This window comes from Xiphophorus maculatus, chromosome 11 (genome assembly GCF_002775205.1).
Source record: "Xiphophorus maculatus strain JP 163 A chromosome 11, X_maculatus-5.0-male, whole genome shotgun sequence".
Classification (NCBI taxonomy): domain Eukaryota; kingdom Metazoa; phylum Chordata; class Actinopteri; order Cyprinodontiformes; family Poeciliidae; genus Xiphophorus; species Xiphophorus maculatus.
Genome location: NC_036453.1, coordinates 13584385 through 13604276, shown reverse-complemented (window position 1 = coordinate 13604276; position 19892 = coordinate 13584385). Strand labels below are relative to the sequence as shown.

Sequence of the window (19892 nt, the reverse complement as noted above, 5' to 3'; positions counted from 1 at the left end):
ATTCGATTCAAAAATACTTTATTAATCCCAACAGGAAATCAAATATCGTAACTCATTATCAAAGTTTCTTCAAAGAGTTGTTGTAGATGCTGCTGGCTCCCCTGTATCAGTCTGCAGTACGGCGCAGCCGAAGAAGCCTCTGACTGAAGACACTGCTGTTGAAAAGCAGCATGATGAAGAGGAAGCACAAGGTTGCCTATACTGTTCACCATCATCTCCAGTGGTTTCACAATGTTCTCAGTGTAAACAACTAAAATCAGTGTTATTTATGTTAAAGATCTGTTTTCTATGTCAACTAAACTACATTCTGTCATTCCTTTCCATACTTGCAGGTGATTGTTTTTATGTGAAAACCTTGTATATTCTGTTGAACAGAAACCTTCTAACACTATTTTGCAATTCAAGGCTGAAACTGAACGATATGTAATGCTCTTTAATATTTTTCTTTTGAACCTGTCTTCATCATGGAAACCACAAACTCAGAAATGCAGTAAGCCTGTTAGAAAAATGTGCTATATGTGCTAACCACAGTAATCAATCCTGAAATAAATTTTTTTTTAAAAAAAGGACTCCAAATATTAAAACTCTGCACATCTAATTTTCATTTTAGTTTATTTGAGTAAAACAGAAAAATTACATTTTTCTACACAGTGCTCTCTGCCTCACACACACCGTGGTGTAACATTGCTTCTACTCAAAATATGAATAATTGATGACCATTCAGAGCAGACTGGCTCCTTGAATCATGCTCTATAGTTACAGTGAAATAAGTAGTTTAACAGTCAAACATAATAATTCGGATTTTTCTAACAGTTATTAGCATTGTCCACAACTGCAGCTCATTGAAAATGGAGGAAAATAAATTGAATTTTCTGTTCACGTTTATGTTCTGCCCTTCAAAGGAGACGGGATGTTCTTTTCAAATGGTTTTATTTGGCTGAAATTTGGATGCTTTTTGATGCTCTAAGGCGTTGTTGAGGATAAACTCAGATCGACGAGAAACGCTACATCCTGAATCTTCAGAAACCCACCAATGTGCTTCTGTTTCCTGCACAAGTAACCAGCATATGTCCCCGTTTGTGCACACGTGCAATATTGAAGGTGTTTATGTTTGAAAGGCACTTACAAAAAACGAAACAAAAAAAAAAAACTTGGTGCTTTTATAAAACATGCGAGACGTTCCTTGCAAGCTGCCTTACTTAGGACCATAGTGATTTCTGAAAAGTAAAATGCATGGCCCTCGTCTCTGCTGGTGCGTTCTGAAAACAGACGAGCCATGGTGGGCGCCTCGAGAATGCATCCGCCGGCAGTCGTGCCAATTTAGAGAGTAAACAACTCCACAGAAAAACAGCACAAGGTGCACATCTGGTCTCATCGTCTCCTCCCGGAAGAGAAGAGTTTTTGTTTTGTTTCCGTTCTTCACGCCGAGGCTGGGCCGGGATGACACCTGAAGGAGATGGCCAATCACGGAGAGGCTGGGATGAGCTAAGAGCTATTGCTAGGCATTACATCATTACGGTGAGTCACCCCCCTGGGATTAGGAGGCAGCGGAACACAAACCCGCATAAATCCTGACTCAAAATGACAGCTCATCTACAGCAGAGTGAGATGATAACATCTGATAGCAAGCAGGAAAAAAATAAAACTGAAAACTTGGGTTTGTTGCACCTTATGGTGCTCCATAAGGTGTATCAGATAAACACCATTTATCACTGATCCCCAAGCTGGCCTCGGAGCTGAGCTCGGCCAGTTCAGCTAAAATATGTCCATGCCACAACAACCCAGCAACTGGTACTAAAGATGGATGTGTTTTTCCAACAAATTTACTTTTTTTTAAATAAAAAAAACATACTCCACTCAGTGCTTTCCAGTGAGAAGCACAACCCTGAAGCTATATTGGTGAATGTTTTAAATGACAAACGTCTCAAGAGCAATGAATCTAAAACTCCTGGGATCCCATTACATCACAGCCTATCAGTGGTTAGGACTGCCTGGTACTGTTTCAAACTGGTTCAGATGTTATTCAACAGACCAGGACTACTTTCTGTAATTTGGAAACTATAAATCTTAGCAAAGATCAAATGTGAGGTTTCTTAAGGGAACATTTTCAGGTCAATTTTAATTGACATCTCTAAGTCAGATCTTTCCAGCAGCCATTGTACAGTGCATACAGCTGTAAACCCAGCTTACCAAACTTCTAACAATGAAGTGGGCAGAGTTCTGCTACGGTTGGTAGGTAATGGAGCAGTACCCACCGGCTGTGATATCATAACTGGAAAGTTATATCACTAAGAAACACTTTTACAAATGGCTGCATGGTTATTTTTAGCGCTGGGACTGTTTATAGAAGCAACAGAGACCCAAATGGAAGTACAACAACATATACAAAGTGAATTTTGCATAACAGGTCTTCTTTAACACTCCAGTCATAGATCAGTAGTAAGCAGCAAGCACAGGAGAACTTGAGAAAAAGAAAAGGTAGATTGGAGCCTGAAGCCGTTTGGTTACAGCTTCTGAAGGACAGCAATACGTCTGACAATAATAAAGCTAACATACTTTAGTGTTTCTTTTGAGTTTTTGTTTCAGGCAATAATACATTGATGTTTGTCGATTAAACATTAATACTATACATCAAATACATTAACCGATTAAAATACACAACTTAGTCCATGTACAGTCTCATTAGAAATGTTCAGTGGGATCCAGAGGTCTAGAAACAATATGTGCATTCAATTAAGGAGTTAGTGCATATCACTGTTACTTTCAATAGGTTAGAATCTTGTAATGGTGTATATATTTTCTGTACAAAGAAAAAGCAAGGGCAGCTTCAGTACATCCAAAGCGCTGCTGCAGGGTCCTTGCTTTGCTTTACAAGGTGCAGCATCAAAGATGCAGTTTGTAAGTGCAAACACAAAGTACGCCTCAACGCCCATGGCCACCGCCACTATGAGCTTAACAATCAGCAGTGACCAGTTAACACAGCGCACGCCACCCTGAAGCTAAATCATATTTCAAGGATGAATGTTCAACGTATCCTAAACTGCGCTACGGATTGGAACACAACCTTGATAGGACATGGAGAGCCTGAGGGACGTCAAGATGAACTATTGACAATCTTAAAGCCAAAATAAATTTGAATAATTATTGTTCTTTCCCTTAACAGACAGTCTTGACTTGGAGGGATTGGTTCAAGTTTTTAAGTGCATGAAGAACAGAAACTGACATTTGTATGCCATAAATTACTGGAAAAAAGAAAACCTAAAATAAAACCTAAGATCAACGTCAAAAAAAGCATTTTTCAAAACATTTCAGATTTAAGATTATATAGAACTACTGACATCAGTAACTTTAAAGTATCCCCAAAGACACCAGACGTGAAGGAAAATTAATCGTTTTATTCAGCTGGTTTAAGAGATAAGTTTCATGATACGTTTATTAGACCAGAAGTCGTCCATGGACTGCAAACACAGCCCACGTGATAACAGCGAGAACAGAGGCAACCCAGGCTGAACAACAGCCCATCACAGGAGGCTGCTTGGATACGATCTCTGATAGGCCGTTCCATTTCAACCGTCATGCATGACCACTCTGCATGCTAATAACACATTCCAGCAACTGGATTGACTTCCACTGCCACTGATGTTCACACTGGATGCAGGAGATTGTTATGATGATGGAAAATTAAATTGATTTCACAACAAATTTAGTCTCAAAACACCTTAGACAATCAGAAACCTATCCAATCACACAGACCGGTATCTGGTCCAATGCAGATAAAATCAGGTTATAATGCCAGCTGGTAAAAAATTACCCAAAGAAGTAAAAGTGATTTAACAGAGTCGTTCTCTTTGCAGCAATCCCGCATTCAGGGCAAAAAGGTGATGACGGCACCAAAGAAGAGCATCACAGCACGCACAGAAAGGTCATTCAAAAACAAAGAGACACACCTTTGAAGACCGCGTGCAGATTTTGTACATGGAAGGCACATAGTTTGAGAGAAGAGTGAAAGAAGTCAATAATGTGAAACATAAAAAGAGCTTTAGGTCGCTCCAGCAGTTCCTCTGGCATCTCAAACTCCAGGAACGGTCAGATGAACATCTTAAAATCGGGTCGTGCCAAGCCCTCCTCCTCCATCTCCACCCAACCATCACTTGTGAATAAGACTCAAGTGGACTCTTCCAGTGACTGACCCCTACCTGAAGGGGGTCAAGCCACCTCTTTTCCAGTTCAGAGCCACACTTTGATTTGTCCAAGAAGTGGAGCGTGTCACTGCGCCTGAAGGCTGCCTTGGACACCAAATGCCAACATGTGGTTGTCTTAAGGTCAGATGAATGATTTACACACTCAAGATGTCAGAAATTCTCCAGATAGATTTGGAAAGAGTCATTGCAGTATCTCTGCAAACTTGCTCCCAGAGCAGGTGATGCAGAAGAACAGAACACTCCTGCAGACGACCAAACCCAGAAAACTGAACGTTTGATGAATTTTACATACAATGTTTGTGTTTCAAGATTTGCAGCAACCACCACTGTCCCATTATATATGGACTATAAGACTGTTTTCAGATATTTCAAAGGATTTCTTCAACAAAGGAACATCCTATGCTTTTACAACTCATGAAAGAGCAAGCGATCTCAGATGAATTCTTGCTGCAGCTCAAATGATGCATTTTGTATGTTGAGATGCTTTTAATGTTGGGCTGAAACAAGTGAACCGTTCACGCAATAATCATTTAAGATTAAAACAAAGGAAAGCGAGACGTGTCTGACTTTCAAAGACACAAAATGCCATCTGCTCAACAATGCCAGCCCGGAGGGGAAGTAGTGTTGCGATAGTGGCAGTCTATAAATAACATTGCGTCTCGTGCTGAGAGGAAAGAAAGCTGGATCATCGATGCAATTTCTATTCCCAATAAAAACCTGTTCTTGTAGTTCTGCAGGCAGTTCAAGGGGGGACATGGACATCACACTGGGATTCTGTTACACAGTAATGGAGTCGATCATCACCTTGGGCATCCTCGCCAGACTTGGCAGCCTCACTTAGAGAGCTCAGCAGAAAAGTGAAAAAAAGCTACAATGGGCTGTGAGCTGGAGCAGCAGGTGTCACAATGCTGGAAAATCCGGTGAAGTTGGGCCGGAGGATTTGATCCAGCAAAGTCCCAGCAAGCTTCTAAATCTCAAACATTAGCTGGTGTAACTAACTAAGCAGCACAGAAGCACAAGAGTGTATCAACATTTGCACTGCACTGGAAACACTAGCAAGATCTCACACTGTGTTTAATTCGTGTAAATTATAATTTGAGCGCATTATTTCAATGGTAATCACTTCAGCTGCAAACCGTCCAAATAGGTTTGGCATGAAGTAAAGAATTAACATGTCAAAAGGCATTTCAACATGTTAGAGGATGTGTAATGCTGTGGGCCTGATCCAGTGGCCATGGGAACCTTGTTAAAAGCCGCATGGCATCATGAAGTCTGATATGCAAATATATTTTACATAACATTCTGGTGATCTGCTAGAAAACTGACAAAGGGTCATCATCAGGGGTAAAAGATGTCGGCCGTATGGCCAGAGACTGCCTCTCTCCAGGCTTCAGCCTTTTAAAGTATAGATGATCAAGAGCTGCAGGCCTACTGTCAGCAAAACAGGGCTGAAAATATTCCAAACAGCACTAATTGAGCCACCAGTGAAATTGCAAACAATTTTGTTGTGACTTGATAAATGTTTTCCCATTCATGGTGGGATTTTCACTGATTTGTGTGTGTGGGATTCTGCTGCCGCCATTGTCTCGCTGCTTTGGAACGCCTCATTTTCTGGGTTTTTGGTTCGTACTCCATCTCCCACTGAAATTATATTTAAATGAGAGATGAAAGCTTGACCATTCATTGCATATGTAACGGTCAAGCTTTTTTATCAACTAACAAGTCCAGAACCCATACCAACTTGTTGGTTTAAACTTATTTGCATCACTTATTTTTTTAGCCGTTAAAAGTGTGATGGACATTGTTGTAAAGATTTAAAGAAGAAGAATAAAAACAAGATTACAGGACTATTCTTTTTTTTTAATGCGTCAAAGAATCCATTCCAAACCTTTAAACTCAAAACAGACTCAAAAATCTTTTGAGAAATTATTTGTCATTTATTAAACATAAACCGACTAGAACTGAATGAACTTTAGAGAGCAGAAAATGAGTTGTTATAGAGGGCTTTATTAATGTAAATAATCGTTATAAAGTGCATTTTTCACACTTTAAAAACATTTTTGGTAGGAGTTTTGGACTTGGCAAACATTCAGTTCAATCCAAGACAATGTGTTCATAGATTTTATTTAAAAGCGTTGTTGTATAAAGCATTTTTAAGCTAGATAAGTCATTGAAGTGTTTTTTTTCATCTTGATCAGATGTGGAGGTGGAGGTGTTGCAAAGTGACATGATGTTCTCACATGCAAACTTGGTGCTACCTGAGTGTTTCCATCTAACAAGCTCAGCCTCCTCCTGTTTCTTTCCCTCCACACATTCACTTCTCTATAGGACTCCATCAGAGCTCACACAATGAAAAATCACACACGGCCTCTATTCAAGCACTGATTAACATGCAAAGGCAGCTTGTCCTCATCTAACCGTCAGGAGAAATCAAACAGCCAGTCGAGTCATTTTGAAGTTCTGCAGGAACCACCAGAACCTTTAAAACTGTGATACAGCAGAAATTAATGGATAAAAGGGAAAAGCATTTTTGATTTCATTTCAGATTCTCTTAACGTTTGCGTTATGCTTTTGATGATCCTAGGAAGAGTAGGACAAAAAAATATCTGTAGCCTTGTTTCTTTGTCTGAGAGTTGTATCCATGTTAAAAGTAAATTCAATGCAATCATCCGTATAGTCCAATTAGTCCTAGTTATTAAATTACTGCAGGAAAGTTCAGTTCATAACTCAAATCAGTGTTAAAAAAAGTTTTCTAAGAGAAATCCAGCAGATTGAATCAAGTCATTGACTTGCAGCATTCTCTTCTGGACAAACACAACGATGGTAGACGATCTTTCACAGTCATTAAATTTGCAGCAACGCCTCATGCCAAGCATGCACATAGCAACAGTGGAGAGAAAAAACTCCCCTTTATCCATCCATCAATCAAGCACTGAGTTTGGCCTCCGTCCATCCAATATTTATCATTCATCCATCTCTTTGCTTAAAAATGGTTATCCAACCATCTATCAGTACATTCAATCATCTGCTCACCCAACAAACACCATCAACCCACCATGAATCCATCTTCTGTTTGGCCATTGTAAAATATCTGCCAAAATGGACAATGGAGTTTTGTATTTAAATTTGAAAATGAATTCAAAAGGAAATTAAGAACTCTAATTTTGTGTCTAGAATAATGAGACACGTTGTCATTAAAATGTGGATAATCAGTTCCATTACAAGTACTTAGCTTTAATCTGTGTTCTTTAACAAACTGTATGACTCTGACTACAACGCCATTACCATAAACTTGTTTGTGCATGAAAACCCAATCAGCTTTAATGACCACACGGGGAAGCTGGTGCAATTTGGCTCCGGGATACGTTGGAGTCACCCTTTCCCCATCAACCATTTGTTGTGGCTGCAGCAAACGCGGAGAATGCCAATCTCGTAAGCCACCGTTTTGCGCAGATCTCACTCTATTTGTCAGAATAAAGCGAAGCAGAAGGAAGACTCTGGAAATATTAAGAGCTCCCCCTGCAAATATGTGGAACCGCCACAGACTTTGGTACCAAACCTCCCCAGTTAGACTTCTGTCATTTGTTATCTCCAATGCCACTGAAGTAATCCTTCACCAGTAATATGTATATCGATTCTCCACCTGCTACAGTGACCCTCCAGCTGACCTATATGTTGTCCAAACAGCTGATTGGTGTCTGAACTCTGAACCAGCCAAAGAGTTTTTTTTTTTCCTGTGTGGGTGACATGTTTAACTTTCCAGAACCACTCTCTCCTGTTCTGAACTTCCCAAGTTTATCCACACAGAACCCGGCTCATTTCTCCCGCAAACTAATCCCTCAGCATCCCCCCGTCTAATTTATAGGAGCTGTTTGCTGATGCTCTAATGCCAGAAAGCATGTCTGAATGCTAACAGACTGTTTAGAAATGACAATTATACACACTGCTTCGAGCAGAATCTACTAACACCAGCTGGGGACAGAAAGATACCAGTCAGTGACTGGAGATGCAAACGCTGTTCATACAAGCCGAAAACAATTAAAACTGCAGTTTGGGCTGTACAGTGGGTACTCTTACCTCCAACCAATGAGAACTTGGCTTGAATTCCTGTTGGGAACCGTAAATGTGCGGCATTGAGGAGTAAAAACAGAGGAAACATCTTCCTATGCTGCTTTGAATTCACGTTGATAGAGTTCATTACCTGTCATGAACTTTGCCATCATCAATACAAGATATAAGTGAAGAGTTAATGCGACACTGGACATTGCAAAAACTTATTGAAACAATGCCACAACGAATGAGTGTTAGAATCAAAGCGAAAGGTAAGTGACTTTTTTTGGTCAGGCAGGAAAAAAAAAAAAATCAAGATTATAGATTAGCTTAGCAGCAGTAAAATAACTACAAACAAATCAAGTTGTGTCTGGATATAATCATATTTTAACTCAAAGTTAAAAAACAGAAGGAATTTCATGGTTTTTAGGCAACTGTTCCAAAGCAGGCTTTGTTCAGGCCGCTGCCTTGAGGAAGGAGGATTACCATCACCCACTGGGACTATACCTCAGGTTGAGCTTGGGTCCTTTGGACCAGAACCAGCCGGGTGAACCCAGCAGTGATTCTTAGAAAAAACTCTGTCAGATTAGCTGCTTCCAAACAGAAATCAAATGGAAATAACATTCCTTGCTCAAAAACTTCAAAGAATAGCAGCAAATTGGTAAATAAATGCATGAAGAAATCAGCAGTTACACATTGGCATGGTGCCCTGTTCTAATGTGTGGGCGGGGTTGGAGCCTCCAACTGTTTTCCCACCATTTACAAATAAACAAATCGTGCATTTCCATTTATTTGAATGCCAAGTGCCGTCTGATTTGAGCCGTGTTCAACCAGGAGATAAACACTCCCTTATTATTTGTTAGCATTAAATTTGCATTATTATGCGTCAGTTAAATATTAATGTTTGTGATGATTCTCCGGCAGCTCGTTCCCGAGTTCCTAGTTTAAACACTTTCTGCCGATTTGGTCAGAAATAATGTTCATCTGCTTTAAAAACAAAATAAGAACGGAGGCTTCTGTGAATTCTTACAGTTTTTGATTCAGCATCTCATCTTAGAAATATATGATGCAATAAGCAGCAACGTTCTGACACTTTAAAAAAATTTGATTTAATATGTAGCTCATGCGTGTCCTCGTTCCTATGCAGAAATGTCTCGTTTCAGATTGCGTTCGAGCTCCTTTAAAGGCAACACGACTTGTGGTGCCACTGCTGACCAAAGTTTAGAAGATCCAGGATCCGACTTTATTCTGAGAGCTAACCTAAGAAGCACCTTATAATTTTCCCTTGTTTGGCCACTTTTTCCAGCTCTCCAAGTCTAAAATAGACTGTATTATTTTCACAGCGGCTTTGAACTCACCGCAGCAGTTTAAACGTCCCAGATGTTGGCCATAAAGGAATTGTGCATTTTTCCTCCTCTGAACATGTTGAGTTCTAGCTTCACTCGGTGAAGGTTAGCTCCGCACTCAGAGTAAATACAGTGTTTTAAATCTACAGCAGAGGGTCGTTAAATGAACTCCGGCATCTGCCGTTGCATCGATTGGCTCTTATCTAAGGGATTTAAGGCTGCGCAGGTCGGTTCCACATCAACACAGACGAAATGGCACAAAACACAGACAGACAGACAGACGTGTCGGGTCAGGTGGAGGGATAATTAACACAAGTGAGAAAATCCATTTCGAATGTAATTACTGTCAGAGGCAAAAAAAATAATAATAATAATAAATGCTGCGGGTTCCAATAAGGCGAGGAAGAACACAGCTCAGCTGCGCTTTTAGCATCCATCAAAAACAAAAAATAAAAAAAATATATATATAGTGTTACTTTTACAACATATACCACCCATTTGAAAATATTCCATTAGTCATTGCAGTGGGTTCCTAAATGTTGCTGCGCAGGAAAACGCTGAGTGAGTTTAAGGCTGTCTTTTTTTGTTGTTGTTGTTCTTGTTGTTGTTGTTTTGGCAGACGTGCCTGCATTCATTTTCCAGCAGCTGACAGCTCGAGACCATAAACGGAAAAGAAACGGCAAAACCTCTCGACACTTTCACACACCGGCTCACTCAATAAAGACATCTCACTGCTAATAAAGCGTCAGCAGCAATCCAGCAGCACCTATAGGTTTCATCTTCAAGCAGGAGATTTTTTACGTTTTCCTTTCATTACAGAGGAACACACTTCGGAGTACTTCAGGTCGTCCGCTGATCCACCACGGATATGGTACGACTCCGACAAACACTCAGCTGGAGTCTGAGGCAATAAGGAGCATTGTCCATGCCCACTTCTAAAATGATCTCTTATTCACTCTGGCAATAATTCAGTAATTTCCTGAGAGGTGCCGTGGCCCTGCATCCTAATATATGTGGCTATAGCCTCAAAATTCAATTATGGCCGAGTTGCATGAGAAACAGGAAATCAATAAATGTAATTAAATCGCTCGGCCCTCAAAAGAGCGCGATGCTGTCATTGCCCCTTCAATACAACCGGCTCCATCAAATCTATCAAATGACGGGATCAATTTATTTGAATTTCTCCCCACTGCCACAGGACACGGCCGAGGCACAGATGCCTAATTATCTCCTTGTTGGTTCCTTTTCTCCTTTCCCTCCAAGGTGGAGCGAATTGCAGGGGAGTCGGAACATCTCGGCAGGATCATGAATCACGTGGAGAGAAAAAAAATAAAAAATGAACACATCCAGTGTTTTTCTCGTTACCGCAGCACTGTGGCGCAGGGGGGGGAGACCCGAGATGCCAAGAAAAGCTGCTGATCTGACGATATGCAATACTGATATGGCGTCTTAAGAGGCATTTCTGTTTTTTATTATCGTGTGAAGTCGATGAACTTCAACACGGCAAAAGACCGTTTAGTTCAGTTTCTCATTTGAGTCAACAATCAGGCCCGTTATCACCACCTGAGGCCGCAGAGAGAAACTGCACGTCCAGAAGCGCAGAGCTGTGGTCCAATTGACCCAAAAGCAGCTCGAAAACATGCTGACAGTAGAACTGTGTCAACACCGGGACTGTGGAGAGTCACGGTTTGTGGAAATCCAATCCTTTCACCGCAAACGCTTCACATTCAGTTACCGAGTTGCCACAAAACCACAAGGTCCAATCTTCTACGCAGGGCAGATTCTCATGAATAGAACCTTTCACACAAGACAGCAAAGGCAAAGAGAGTTGTACTAAACACTAAAAAACATGCCAGAGTTGTACAAAGATGCAACAAATGGTTAAGACATTGACTGATGACATGATATTTTTTTAAATGAAGGTAAAGCTGCAGGAAACAGAAATGGTTTTCATTCAGCAGCTCCGCCTGATGTGACGTTGCGTTCAGATGTGGGTGGCTGCCTCCATAAACTGACTCAGTGTCGCTGTGGCTAACTAGCAGGGACGCTCAATTTATTTGCAGCAGAATTGGTACCGGCTGATGTTAGCTATTTTTTCGGCATATTGGTCCGATGGGTAAAACTGGGCTGCAGTTTATTTTCATCGGGTTTCCATTTGAGTTTCTGGAGGGGGAGTGAGTTGACCATGTAACTGTTTGGTCATGTGACAGTGAGTGGCGGTGACATTGCTTCTCTGCTTCAGGAACAATCACTGTCAGCAGTCAGGGTTATTTTACGGCGTCAAAATGGAAGTAAAATCCAACCCTGGTAAATCTCTTAATTGGCCTCAATGGCAATACCAATATCCTACATTTTTTTATGCAAGTGCTTCCCTATTGATTTTGATTATTGATGAAATGGTTAGCTCAAACCAAACAAGCTTAATATTTAGCTTAATATTTAGTTTGAAGCTAATTATTACTTGGTTTAATATTAAGCTTGATAATATTTAATTTGAAACTGATATTTATAAATGAATGAACATCATGAAAACATGACTGAAGGACATTGGGTTTTTTTTCCCTGTTCAGACAGTCTCACTGAAATTATTGCAGTAAGTTCGACTGTGTAGCTTTACGGATGACTCCCCTTAGCATGGCGTCCCACGAAGCTTGTACTAACACCAGCTGGAACACTTTGGACCAGTGAAGAAGGCACTCGATCAACAGAGATTAAAATATCATCAGCAGGACATTTATTCAGTTCCTCCATTACTGTTTAAAGCTGAACATATTCTGACTCAATGCCACTAAGAGCGGACTAATGCCACCTAGGAACCGCAGGCAAAACTTTGATTAAATTGATATTTCAGTCATGAAAAATAACTCCGTCACAGCACTCGCATTCGACCTCATCAATTACCAGTAGTCAGATGCCAGATAGGTCCCAATAATCCACTGTTTAGAACAACCAATAGGCCTTTGAAAATGGTTCTGGACTGTACTAGAGTACCCAGAGAGAAGCCATCAACACAGGGGGAGAACACGCCACATTCAAGTAGAAACTGATCATGTCTGGGATTCAAACCCAGGACCTTCTCGTTACAGGTTAACATGCTGCAGCTGAAATTCCTATTTAATTATTAGAGCAGTTTCGGTATAAAACTCCTGTGTAGGCTAAAAAATATATAAAAATTGCAAATATTTAACAGAAAAATGAGCAGCGTTGGGGTCAGAATGATCACTGATTTTCTGCAGAGTTGGACCGAAGTACATGGGACAGGAACTGTGACCCTGAAACCTGAGGTCAGAATAAACACCATGGTGCCATTTAACATCCACTAAATTCAACACCATCATCAAACCGCTCTTCCACTCAGCAGTGACCCCTGGGGGTCCCTCAAACTCCACTTGGAACCCTGAGCTGCAGTGAGGGGAAGTGCCCTGCACTATATAACCATTGGAGCGCTGGGATTGGGTCCTATTGTATACACTGAATGAGCGCCGAGTCACCCTCAATGGATGACGGATTTCTTTCCAACCGCCCAAACTGAAAACTGCAATCAAACCACCCGGGAGCCGCAGAATCTGTGCGCAGTGGAAAAAACGCGCTATCAAGTTCGAAAGCCTAAGTAGGATAACTAGAGGGAGAGGGGTTCGGGTGCATAGAGGCGGTAAATTACTGTTAATCTGGACCGCAGGTACATCTAAACAGTAACAGACCCGAACTGGCGCATTAAAAGGAATTTCTTTGTGCATAAAACAGAGAATGGCGCAATATAACCGCGTCTAAACTAGCTGCAAACGATGGGTCTCAGTGCGGCTTTAGCAAATCTAAAACCGTGATTTTTTTTTTTTTTGGCTGTTAAACCCGAAACAAAGCATCACAGTGAAAAGAGACCCACTCTCTGACACGCCACCCGTGGCGCGTCACCGTACCAACAGAGCAGAGGGGGACTTTCTGGATACAAACCAACAAAACCCCCAAAAAGGTTGTTGCGCTGATTTCATGTGTGCAGCTGAATGGGCGGATTTTCAGGCTCGGATGGATTCCGTGCTGAAGTCAGATAAATAAAACGCGCTGGTTTGGTTTCAGGAAGCACAGAGACACCACGGTCCCCCTGCAGTCCCTGCCAGCATCCTCTCCCGCAAAACAACTCCGGCTCTCGAACTGCTGCGCACAACGCCAACAGATTCCCTTCACATGGGAGCAGAAAGCACGAACTCAGAAGAAAATGATCCCCCAGATCTGGTCTGCGGCTACTTTTTAGTTTTAAAATATATATATATATATATATATATATCGAAAATATGTCTGATATGAAAGTCTGCAGTCAGTCAGAATGAATGCGTGTTTCTCTTTTCGCGCGTTATACTTGATCTGCGCAGGGACGGCAGACATTTCTCCTCCTAGAGAAACTTTTTTTTTCGGATGGTTGTGTTTGTGAAAGGAACGGCAGCCGCAGCAGCAGCAGCAGCCCCAGCAGCCTCCTCCTGCTCCCGTCCGGAGCCGGTGCTGTGGAGGCAGCCAGAGGATGCTGCTCTGCCTCCACTCAGCAGCTCTGCTGTGGGAAAGCAGCCTGGACTTAATCCTCCTATTGTTAGGAATAAACAAGGGCTCTCACCTGCACAGCCGGTGAACAGCAGTCCCCAGAGGACGTCCCTTATCTGAATCATTGTAATGTCTCACAGGTATTCTCCTTGAAGATCAAGCGGAGAGCTTCTGGATGAACACAGAGCAGCCTCTGTGTGGCTTTTCTTTTCTTCTTCTCTTTTTTTTTTCCCAGAGATGTAAAATAGCAGCTGCAACAGGACGGGTTTTTGGTCCTTGTCGCTACCCGTGTTCGCGCCGCGGCACAGTGAGTGACAAGCAGCAGCAGCCGAAGCTCGCACCAACGCGCGCACACACGCACTGAGCGGATACCAGCACGGATCACTCCGCCCGCCAGGATCCAGCCTCCCCCCTCTGCTCGTTCTCTCCCCCTCCCCCCCCCTCGCTCTTCACACACACAGAGGGGGCGGGCCGAGCCGTGCCGAGCCGAGCCGAGCCGAGCCGAGGCGGCTGCAGCATCCAAACGGGGCGCGCAGCGGCAGCAGATGGTCACAATGATGGCCTCTGTAATTCCGCTTAATACGATTAGGAATGTGCAAAGTTCTGCAAGATATGTGGAGTAATTAAGATTCAGAGCATTAAGGGACAAATGTGGAAAATCGAGTCTTTTTCAGTGTTATGACAAGAACTGGAGAGGAGAATAGTTTACAGGTCAGCATTTCGTGACTACTCCCAGTTCCAGAAAGTCTGGAAAAGTGTCACATTGCTCCCGGTCTGGAGAAGAAAGGATAGAGAAAAGAAAGAAAACCAATTTCCAGGTTGTTTTTTTCCCTGTGTCCCATCTGGCAATCTGGTCACATCAGTTTTTCCACCATCCTTCCAGTTTCCACAATCTATCCGTTCCTGTGCCTTCCAGCTTTACAATAGCTGTCCATCCATTTCTCCATCTATCCCTCCTTCCTACAGCCAAACATCACTTGATTCTATGAGCTACTACAACATTTATTGTGTCTTTTGGATAAAGTATATAACTGAATGGAGAAACTAGGGACAAATGACGAGCTGCATTTTAACAGATTTTAAAAGTGTTTACAACAATGTCCAACACATTAAAATATGAAGATACTCTCAGAGAACACATAGCTGAGAAGCTCACTTTAGTGAGAAATTCAGCCTCAAGGTTTCTCCTACTGGATTTTCTTCTGAAAGAACAAATTTGTCCACATTTTAAACAAGCCCCCATAAGGTTATGTGGAGCACGGAGTTATTTAAGACTTTAACCGGAATATGAAAATGACATTTCTCAGAAAGAAATATTTCTTACATTTTCTTTTATTACTTGTACCAGTCTGACTTGTTTGTGTGTTTTTTTTTTGTTTGTTTTTTTTTTGGTCCCTGCTCACATATTTATTAGAACGGAGGCCAGTTTTAAAAGTTGATTTTTATTTCCACCGGTTTTGTTTTAAGATTATAGGTTTCAAGTTTCTCTACTTTGAAAGAGACAGAAACTCCACAGCTCCAGTATTGTTCCTGTTGTTCCAAGATGCCAAAGTTTCATTCTAAGATTCCGGACGTACTGAGTTGTTATGGTTTTTAGTTTGCCACATTAGGTAATTTTTTTTTTATTAGCTACTTATTAATTACACTTTGTTATTATACATCCATTTTCACTCGGAGTCTCTTTGCATCAATTGTTTTTAGCCATGAAAAGAAATCTGTCAATCAGTTCTTGGTTCAAGGTAACATTGAACCAGCACAACGTGGGACGTTGTGCTGCACCTTCCTGCAGCACAACATCTGATCTTAGTGATCAAAACCACTCAGAAACATCCTCGACATGCAGTCAGGTTTTTTTTTTTTTATTGTTCGGTAATCCTGACATCCTGCATGTAAAACCTCGTCATCCTCATGCACCCCCAGCAGAAATAAGCAGACATCCATCCTCTACTTTAGACTCCAGTCTGGAGTCAAACTGAGCAGTCATCAACAAACCTTTAGATTTTCACCTTTCACATGAAATACTGTTTTCCTGCCTCCTTCAGCTGGTCAGCTGGCTTTTAAGGCTCAACCAAAAGAAATTTACTCAACTGAAAACATGTTGACATTTCAAACTTTACCAATTGTCTCATATAAAAACAACTATTCAGACTAAAGTCAGTATTTTTTTACTCTGTAAAACCTCCATCTATCAGGTGAAATAAAAGAAATATGGTCATTTAAAATCCCATACCATTTCCAACTTTTTTTGAACTTTTTTTTTTGTTGACCAATTTTCCATGTCGATTCTATCAGTGACAGAATAAACATCTTTGTCTTATATCCAGTTAAGTCAATGGAAGGATAAAACGTCATGAAGTTTTACCTTTGTGAAGAAGGCCAAAGTTTCTTCTAATCTAAGAAACTAGAGTTTTAAAAACTAGTTATGAAAGCCACATATTTTTTAAATGTAGCTGATATCCACTAAAATTGAAAAAGCCACACAGCAGGAGCCAACTGTGTTTCTAAAGGTTCGGCATAAGATAAGACCCAATGTGGTGTAAAGCATTTACTGCTCCCAAAACCTGGCTGTTAACGGTTCATTTTTTTTAACAGTGCATTTGTCAGTGTCAACATAATGAATGTGGACTGTAAAAAAAAAAAAAAAAAAAATTAAATAAATAAATAGTTTTCAGGAAATGGAGCAGGTTGCCTCCTGCTCACACTGCATCCAGGTGTTGCCATCGCCTGCCCTCCTACCTCACACAGAGAACATGTGGCAAAAAGATGTGGAAATCACTGTTCTCTAAAAATCAAGCGTGAGCCTCACCGCATGTGTTGTGGACTGAATCCACAATAATTTCCCGGTTAGCTACAAATCCACAGGGTCACTGGTTTAGATCGCCAGAGCCCAGGATGTGCCTCATTTTGATTTCACTCGACTTCCTCCAGCGAGTGTGAGCAGACAAAAAGACAAAAAAAAAAAGATTTTTAAATCACCCTGTTGTTGTTGTTATCAGATCGTTCATGGGGATCATGTACTGTATGTTTATGTCAGAAGGTTACAGGCTTCCCTTTGATTCCATGTGCTTATCTAGAGAACACCTTCTATGCACATGTCTGCAAAAAAGAAATTCCAGTGCAAGTTATGAATGAACTGTTCAGAGTGACAGCAATATGTCTGCAAACATCCTCTGATGATAAATCAAGGCGATCCTGCAAGAGAAACGGTGAAACACCTGCAGACCACCTGCCTGCCTAACGCTGCCACCCAACTGTCTCCATAGGCTCTACACACACAGTCAGTGTGTGTATGGGGAAAGGCTCGCTTTATTTTAGTTCATTAAACCTTCATTTTACCAGAAAGGAGACCGACTAAGAGGAAGATCTCACCGAAAAGGGGTTGATCTGGCAAAGAAAGGCAGCAACTCACCTCATGGTGAATGAGACAATAAACATTACAAATATAATCCAAACAGTATGTCAAATAAAACATGGGAGGTATTACTGCGGTCACAAGTCTAGATTTGAAACACACTGTTACTGTTTGAAGGATTTCTGTTGGTTTCTTCCAGTGAAACAAGTTGTGAGTTTCACTTCAGACTGGAAGGTGAAAGAACTGAAAGTTTTTTCACTCGCAGACGAGGGACAGAAAAACAAAATGCCATTTTATTTTAAGGCATAACATCTGCTGGGTCACCAAAGGAAAAAAAAAAAAAAGCACCAATAAAATCATTTTACTGTTTAACATGGCCACCCGACTTGTTTCTACATTAGCTTCCGAACTCAGAGCTTTAAATGTCCAGCCACGGTTCTCATTTATCAGGTGAGGAACACCTGATCAAAGTCTCCATGCTGAGATACAAAGTACCATCAGATCAGAGTTTCACTGCTGAACTCTTTTTTTTTTTTTCCTCTAGCCGCTCAGAGTCTGACTCCATCACCTGGTGATGCGCTCCCCACGCAGGGAAATCCAGATCAAACCACATCCAATGTGGACTGAGATTCTTCAAGACTCAATAAAACTGTCAGGAATTCACCTGAGTGCAGTTCTTCTGCCCATGTACAGAGCGTGGGTTACTAACCTGCTCCTCGTCTGAAGGCTCTCCTGACAGGTACCGCCTGCTTCTCCTCTGATCGAGTTTTCCAACATGTTTCAGCAGAAAACTGTGACAGGAAGTGTTTCCATCTAAAACCTGCTGATGTGGAAGGTTTTCGGAGGCGAGAGAGGCATCCAAATAAACTTTCTATTCGCCGCAAATCTGTTCCGGGAAACTGCAAAACCGCTGAACCAGTGAGTTCCTTTAAATCAAGGCTAAAGAACCCACCAGTTGAGTTCCCTGTGATTAGCAGTAAGTGAAACATTGATCAACATGTCTGATGTGTATCCGCTTGATGATTTTGATGAAGGCACTTCTGATGCTCATTGCTCATTTCATAAATGACGACAATGTTGTTTTAATGATGGAAAGCACTTTGAACTTGACGTGACCACGTGCACGTGGCGTGTGCCAGTGAATGTTTGTGCTGCAGTTTAACTTTCAGTCAATTAGGGATGTTTTCACTAATCTAGTTTTTAGAAACGTGAACCACAGGTAAATGAAAATGAGGAAAAAATTGTTTTGTAAACAGACCATTATTATACTGTTTACAGCGTAGCAGAATGCACCTGAGCTACACTGGTAGTTTTTTATTTTAAACAGACAATAAAATGGCTGGAGGGACCTAGGATTCCCTCAGGGGGCGCTAGAGAGTTTCCCTGCGGATGATGATGATGATTTCTCTTCTTCACCTTTTTGTTGTCTTCTGTATCGATATATTAATAAAACTGAACCTACAGATAACATTCTCTGATTTGTTATGCACCACTTCGTGAGCTGGGACTTGTCCTGCAAACAAGTTGCCCCCATATTTTCAAACGCAAACCTTTTCATTTCCAATGTCCTCTGCTCTACACTGTTCCACTTGCGTTGATTTGTTTCAAACCTTTGAGGACTGATATTTGTAGAAGGAAGATAATGAACAACGCAGGTGTCAAGAAGGTTTAGAACCGATTCCATAAATCAAGTGCGTCTTCGTTCATTTACTGGTCCACTTCCATCTTAGTTGGGACTGTGTGGCCAGATTAATAACGGAAAAATGTAGAACAAAATGGAACTGTGCCAGACAACGTGGGACAGGAATCAAGTTTACCTTGGCACCGTGCACAGAGAGGAGGAGGGGTCAGCAAGGTCAACTCTCCAAAGCTCACTGCTGCGCCAATTACTGACATCCTTACCTCCCATTTATTTATTTGAAAACCTTTGCACACATCCCTACCAGAGCTGCCAGTAATAACGGACAGCGCTGAAGTGATGCGACTAGAAGGCTTGAAGAACGGCAGGGAAACATTTGGTACAATCATTTAATATATTCCCCTAAGAGCTGAGCATTACAGCACATGTTCCACTGAAGACGTTTCTGTGACCTCGGCAAGCAGCGTTACAGCTAAAGCAGTTTGCTTCCGACCTTCATTTTGCCGTGGAAATGTGACGCAAAGCTGCATCATGTAGTCCACAATCAGACATATTTTGAGTCGTTTTTGTGAGGCTCATTTGAAAGCCGGACGTGATCCATTGATCTTAGTGTTGTAGAAAATTAAAACCTCCTTTTGTGATCATTTAGAATCAGTGAAAGCGAAAGTTGAAACAGTTTGATTTGCTCAGTCATTTAGAAATGGCAGTAATTGGTTGCTATGGCAAACCCTGCCTTATGGAGGCAAATAAACGTGTCCAAACTCTCATTGTCA

The 19892-nt window shown here is 41.4% G+C and overlaps 1 protein-coding gene across 9 annotated transcripts in view; it reads right to left on the bottom strand.

The window, feature by feature from the left end:
* LOC102233433 (neural cell adhesion molecule 1-like) overlaps nucleotides 1–14521 on the bottom strand; it is a 288497-nt gene extending 273976 nt beyond the window's left edge. For 6 of the 9 annotated variants that reach the window (XM_023342794.1, XM_023342798.1, XM_023342795.1 and 3 more), the window contains exon 1: nucleotides 14202–14521. In XM_023342794.1, the coding sequence (XP_023198562.1) occupies nucleotides 14202–14253 (52 nt within the window). In that variant the 5' untranslated portion in view covers nucleotides 14254–14521. The remainder of the gene's footprint in view (nucleotides 1–14201) is intronic. The other 3 variants (XM_023342801.1, XM_023342802.1, XM_014472848.2) reach the window with 3 other exon arrangements.
* Between the last annotated feature and the right edge of the window lie 5371 nt (nucleotides 14522–19892).